This window comes from Diplotaxodon limnothrissa, linkage group LG19, assembly GCF_057381915.1.
Source record: "Diplotaxodon limnothrissa isolate DT_005_m linkage group LG19, D_limnothrissa_male_GT1.1, whole genome shotgun sequence".
In the NCBI taxonomy this organism is placed as follows: Eukaryota; Metazoa; Chordata; class Actinopteri; order Cichliformes; family Cichlidae; genus Diplotaxodon; species Diplotaxodon limnothrissa.
The window spans coordinates 23,229,363-23,236,372 of record NC_140614.1 but is presented as its reverse complement, the minus strand read 5'-3'; the positions used below and the strand labels follow the sequence as shown (position 1 = coordinate 23,236,372).

Below are 7,010 nucleotides of genomic sequence, written 5' to 3'. Positions count from 1 at the left end.
CTTCTACTGAAGCAGTTTCAAGATAAAGCAACAGCCCTTCAGATTTGCTGATAGCTGGAAAAAAAGAAATCATAATTACAGCTTCACTCACTAGCGAAGTTAAAGCTCTATGCAAAAGCCTTTTATGAACATGTCACAGTGTCAAACGCAGCAGCATCCCATTTAATGCTGGTTTGTTGGGTCTCCAATATGTTTCCCAAACAGAGTTGCAGTAATCAGGTCATTTGTTATAATGACAACCATTAGGGGTGATCATCGTCACACAGCAGTCAGGCAGATAAATCAGGTGCACTCTCCCTCCTTTCTCTGATTCATCTCGACTAGACACACACACACACACACACTGTCATGCATAAACGCACACACTTGCCTTCCTATCATTAGGGTGTGAAAATGAAAATGTCAAAGATCCAATATACATGCATTCTATAATGTTAAATTTAAAAGAGTATTTTAGGTTATGTGTTATCTATTTGAGCTGAAATTTAAAAACCACTGATTATTCATAAAGTTATAATACAAGCAAAAATACACTGAGTATAAGGCTGGATACTATGTTGACATTTGGTTTCATTTACAGAACAAATTATTCACAGTGAAAATGTTTTTTGATCAATCTGATTAATATTATTTGCACTACTAATTTCTACCTATAAAAGTCACAAACTGCATTTAGCTTAAATTTTAGATTTAACTAATATAGTAATAGCTGTGATTAAACCACGAGTCAGGGTTTTCATGGAGGAAAATATAGATTTATTTACAGAAAATTTACATTTCATTTAACTGTTATAGCAGTACATGATTTCCATCCAATATCATCAAATGTCATATGAAGAGTTTTTGGGAGTTTTTAATGACACAGACGATGAGAATGCTGCTAATGAGTAGCTGAGAGTTGGAGGAAAAGAAAATGATGACACACTGTGAATGCTTGAGCAACTGAACTCGAGTATTTGTTTGTGCTTATGAATATATCACAATGTACAATCTGTTCCAAATTCAGGCCCAAACTCAGTCGCCCTCTTCAGCAGAGCTGCTTTCACTGCGCTTATCTTCTCATCCAGCTCTGTCAGGCTGCAGGACTGAAGGACAAAGAAAGAAAAAAAATGATCAGCTCACTTAATATAGGTTAACCTCCACTTACAAAGTACTGCGAGAGGAAAGGAAACACAACAAACCTGAGCAGAGGACGTCTTTTGTCGTTTGTGCAAGTGACTCTACAAAACAAGCACACAAATACACATAAGACCTTCTTAATTAGGGCAATTTTTAAACAAGCTTTGAGAAGCATACTGAGGTGCTCATCTGTGCTCCTTCCTACTTTGCCCTCTCAAGGACAGAAAAAAGTATTATCCCAGAAAGGAATACAACGCAGTAGAAAAGGGGAATACACAAAGCCGAGGATAAGGAAAAGCTCCATTTTAATCTAAAACATTTTTGTGTCCTTATTGGATGCTTTTACAATAAATAGGTAAACAATAAACACTGGGAGACAGATAAAGGTGGCCTCACCTAACAAGACCATCAAAAATGAATAGAAAACTTCATGTATGTGAGACTGTGTAAGCTTCTGTACCTTTAGTTCTAATTTTCAAACACGGTCAAATTTTTTATTGATATGTTGCTGTCTAATTTTGTTAGGAAGCCTCCATTAATAATCAGCATTTAAACGCTGTCCCTGGAATCATGGGCCAACTGTGTACAGCTTTTTGGAAAACACCAAACTAATGCAAAAAAAGGGAGGGCTGGGTTGGAGGGGCGGGGGCAAACTTGGAATATAAAAGACCCCCATCCTCATCAGTTTATTCAAAGACACTCAACAACTCTTGCTCAGCTCACACAAACATGCAGTGAGTCAAAAGCAGATGGAGAGCAGCATACTCACAGAAGCAGCATGCTGTGCTGAGAAATACCAGGATGAAGAGACATGTAGCATCTCAAGTACACTTAGATAACTAACACACTGGACAGACTCCTTCAGCTTGGGAAATCAGAGTCTGTGTGACTGCTGATGTCTGACAGGTTGAATAGAAAGACCAATAAATTACCTACTGTCATCTTTTGAGTCAGCGTCATCTCAATAGCAATGAACAGTTGTCAATTCTGAGATTCATCCGTCTGCCCTCACCTAAACGTTTACGTAAATCTAACCAAAGGCACTGCAGTTCTGATTTAAATCAGCTTAAGTGTTACTTGAAGAGTGAAACGTGTTGAAGTATCAAAGCATAACAGAAGAAATTCCATTCTCATAACCCACAAACTCCTTTCAGTAAGTAGATATCACTCTGAAATGATTTTTCCTACAGCAAACCAATACTCTCCATGCCAATTTAGGCATCATACACAACTGAGCTGACAGTGCGCAAAATGGAGAAACCAAAATTCTAACTAAACTAAAGCCTTCTTACCAATGCAGTATGGATCTTTTGTCTTTCTCCGATACGAAAAGGGTGCCATCTGTCGTGAATTGAACCTCAAACTAGCATCCTGATCACAACCAGAGCCTCAATACTCAAAAGTCATTAAGAAGTGCAAACTAGTTGCAATTCCATTTGGAAATGGAAGCAAAGTTGTTTTCAGTTCCAATGCGACAACATAAAAGCACTTCAAAACAAAATGGAGAAGGAGCAGACTGTCGTGTTCAACAATTTCCAAATTCTCTATGATTACTATGACTTGAATAAGGGAAAAAAAAAATCACTGACAACAGGTTTGGGGGGGGGGGAACCCCACACATACACACACAAAAACTCTAATCAGAGCAGGACGCATGATTTATATGCTCCACATTAACACGCCTGTAAACTTCAGTCTCACGAGGGCCCAGAGAGTCTTTTGTGTGAACAGGGAGGTTTGCCTTCATGGTTAGTTTCTTTCAGTCAGGCTCCTCAGGTGAAATGCAGCACCTGCTTACTGTATGAATCGCAGCAGACAGGCTGGCAGCTGGCAATAGCTGGAAATAAACTGGCTTAAAACTGACACAAATTGTGCAACTCGTAGAATTTCATTAAGACATATGGCAATTAAACTACATTCAGTGCCTTAAAATAAATTCTCATTCCTCTTTCAAACATGCATGACCTCTGCCATAAATAACTATTAACGCCTTTGATGTATCTGTATTTGTATTTTGAAGCCAGAGGACTCACTGTGGATTGAAAGTACTCAGGCGAGAGTCCCTCCAACTCGAGTATACGATCCTCCAACTTCTTGAGTCGCTGGTAGACACTCAATGGAACTGGACCCACTGAGGAGTAAAACACTTGTTGAACAGTTTGAAAATTGAAATTTAGAGTAGGAGCAAACAAAGAATGACTGATAATAACAGATAAACCAAATAATAGATCAGTTTATAAATAAAGGCTTACTATAAGTAAAAAATACAGTGCCAATAAAAGGTGTCATGTAATTGCTGAGTTAAATATATTGTACAATGTTATATACAAGACAAAGATCATTTGAGCCTCACAATAACTTCCTGTCTCTCACCTGCTGCAAGTTTGAGGTGAGCTTCGATGTTGTTGAGTCGTTCCTCTATGGCTGCATTTCCACAGTCTCTCGTCAATGGCCCCCTCTGTTTATCCCCAGCCTCTGCTTGGTCTCCCCCACTACGGGTCTGGGGTCCGTAAGTGTTTACCACTCGTGTGACTGCCCAGCCAAGAAACAAACACAGAAGATACAACTCGGTCCTAAACAGATTCTAGTAAACAACATGTTTTAGTTTAATTACACAAATGATAGTTTAAAAAAAAAGCTGTTAAAAATTCTGACATTTTCTTACCTTTTACGTGGCTTTTAAAACCCGGGTAAGGAGTGAATACGGCATCTGTTCTGGCACAGCTGTTTTCTACAGATGATCACATTTAATATAAATTGCAATTAGAATTACCAAATGCAATTAAACATGATTACCAAAAGCTGTATATGTATATCACACCTGAATAACAACTACTCCTGATTTCTGTTACTGGTGTCTCACACAGGCTTTGAATTTAAAAAAGGTTCTTCTGTCTCGTGTTTTTCTGGACTAAGCGGGTTGTGTTTTGAGGCCGAGTGTGTTAGCTACTTCAGCCCCACTCTTGGAGCAGTTCAGCCTGACCTCTCGCCTGTGGAAATCAGCTCTCTCCCAAACATTGGCAATCTGTGTGCAGGCACCCTCTCCACCCCCCCACCTCTCTCCCATTCTCACCCTGATTGCAGTCGATCACGTTGCAAAACTCGCGTACATTGTTTTCATTGATCTCCATCTGTTTGCGTTCCATAAATGCAGATATTCTTCGCTCAATCTAGGGTTACAATGAAGACAACATAATAAGATACAATGGATTGATGAGGTGGCAAGAATGCTATGTTTTTGACTATTTAACGATAATGATGTGGGACAAATAGGGTGCGGCAATTTACATTTCAGAAATTTCCAGGTAGCCAAAAAAGTTGAACTGCTTGCCATCATCACATGATGGAATATGAATACTGTTTGCTTGGCTACCAAAATAAATGCACAACAGAATGGGGCCTCTTGTCCTTCATCCACATGCAATCTCAGAGTAATGAGCATCCACTTCATAATCCATCAAGGACCTGGCCCTCTCTCAAAACCCTCCAGCAATGTGGTCTGTTCTACCCCACCGCAGCACTAAAGGACCCCTTATTCTCTACCGAACTCAGCTTATCAGGTCTCCATCAAGCATTTGCTTTGCTGCGGCACGTCATGTGCACATCCTCTGGAGCAATTACTTATGATTATTCATTTGCTTGACAGAGTGTAAAGAGGGCTCTAAAATTTCACTGCCAGAACAGCTGACAGATCTGCTGACAGCGACCAACCTCTGACTTCCCAGCTCGGATCTGAACCATGACATCATCAGCCGCCGTCTTGCTCTCTGTAGCCCCGGAGCTGTGCGAATGGTGCTCAGACTGCGTGGCCGTCTGTGCACTGCTTGAAGATGAGATGACAGCATCTTCTGATGTGTTCTTTAAAGAGGATGCATCAGCATCCAACAACACCTTTAGGCTTTCTGAAACAGCCTAAATAAACAGCAGGCCAGAAAGAAGAATATTAGATGTAATTATTTAAAGCTCTGAAGAATAATCAAAAATTTAAAATTCAGATATTGTTAATTCGAATCTACTTTTATTTCCTTGCAATGATAACACAATAAAAAGCTGCATAATAATCTATGTCAGCTCTTGAAAATCCTCTAAAGTTTTTACCTGTAATTTAGCGATATGTCCTTGTAATGAGCTGTAAACATGAGCAGGTGGAGATGATTGAAGATTCACAGCGCTGGGGTTGACATCTATTTTCAAAGCAGCATCCCCAAATTTCAGCTTAATTTCAGGAAAGACAACGTGTGGATGTTACTGTGAATCAGCATTTAACATGCAATTGCATGCCAACAGGACAATATATACATTTGTCTCATATATGCAAGTTACAATTGATTGATGTGAAAGTACATAAACTATTTTTGATAATTAACTGGGTAATTATTATTGATTTGTTACTGTTCAAGAAAAAGCATTTGGTGGTATCAGCTTCAATTTAATGTAAAATAAAGGATTATTTTCCTCTTGTTTTCAGCTGTTTTTTGTCACTGTAAAATTAATATATTTGGCTGATTATTGCAATGGTGGTCAATCAATACATAATTAAAAATAAGATTATCCCAGACTTAGGAAAATAATGAACTTCTATAGATTCATAAAGCGGGTGAAAGGCGATGGTTTTATTTTTTATTCAATGCATATTTTATTTGTGCTTTACCACACAAATAGCAGGGCTTGAGATCATTTACTGCATGTATGGAATAAAGAGGTTTATTTAGATGTGTATTCAATCCAATACGAGAAGCACGGCAACAGGGATAATGACATGAAACATTGCTGTTACTGATGAAACAGAATGCCTAGTTAAGCCCAGTCAAGGCACAAGCTCGATCTTGTATCTTAAATTACTTTCAAAACAACACTGAACCATTTAAAGCACAGTTACTTTGCAACAACCTACTTGTCAAAAAAAAGCACCACAGCGCTGTGTGAGTGACAATGAATGAACAGTGTGGGTCCGCTAAGCAGCCCTGCTAACACCACATTGCTAAAAACATTAGCATGCAGCCAGCTAACACCCCGGACTGAAAGGAGCGATGTCCGAAACAAGGCAGCTTAAACAATCCAAACAAACCTCTTCCCCGAAGTCTGCTAGCAGTTGCAGTAACGAATCCATACAGTCTGTATAGCTGGACATTTTACTGGAGTCACTGGGAGGAGCATGATTTCTACTTAGCTTCATTGCCTCCGCCATTGCTGTTCGACAAGCCGAAGAATACTGTGCGCTGATTGGTTCGAGTGCAGGCTTCTGCGTGTGCGCGCTTAACGAAGTCGAGGCTCCACACACGCATGCGTACACGCACACAACCGTAGTTGTGAGAATATTGATATTACTGCTAAAATACTAGTAATAATAAATGCTTAAATTAAATTCACTATTTTTACTGGGTTTTATTGTGCAAGTATTTCTGAAAGCTTTAAGGCATTTCTCTTTTTCAGTCTTTTAACAGATTGAAAGGAAATTGTTTACATAATTCTTAAAGTCAAGGATCAACTTTTAAAACTGCAATTACAATTAAGTATATATCAGTTTTCTGTAGATATAGATGTTAGATACTTAGATATTATCAGGCTCCATGATAGCAAATTGAAAAAACAAACAGCATAAAAAAACAAATAAAGTTATAAAATGTGAAATTTAAAAATCTTTGAACTGTTCTTCGACACAGGGTGGGTAAGATCATCTCTATATATACTGTATAGGAAAACTGATTTTATAAAACTTTGAAAAACCTGTTTTATAGCTTTATTTCCAAACATTTCATGCACATTTCATCTTTTACCCAATTGTTTCTACTTCTCTTCAGTCTGTTCCCATAAAATCCAAACTAAATATGCCTATTAATGACTATCATCAAATATAAAAGCCCTCTTCATGCATTAGTGACCCTGTGGTT

At 38.5% G+C, this 7,010-nt stretch overlaps 1 protein-coding gene across 1 annotated transcript; it reads right to left on the bottom strand.

Annotated features, from left to right (window-relative positions):
- Positions 1 to 797: 797 nt before the first annotated feature.
- Positions 798 to 6,310, bottom strand: mbip (MAP3K12 binding inhibitory protein 1). The gene is made up of 9 exons (XM_085343123.1): positions 6,188 to 6,310; positions 5,218 to 5,334; positions 4,831 to 5,031; positions 4,193 to 4,289; positions 3,785 to 3,850; positions 3,493 to 3,651; positions 3,153 to 3,250; positions 1,182 to 1,220; positions 798 to 1,085 (listed from the first exon to the last, which is right to left on the bottom strand). The coding sequence occupies exons 1-9, from the start codon at positions 6,305 to 6,307 to the stop codon at positions 978 to 980; spliced, it is 1,005 nt and encodes a 334-aa protein (XP_085199249.1). The 5' UTR covers positions 6,308 to 6,310; the 3' UTR covers positions 798 to 977.
- Positions 6,311 to 7,010: the final 700 nt, after the last annotated feature.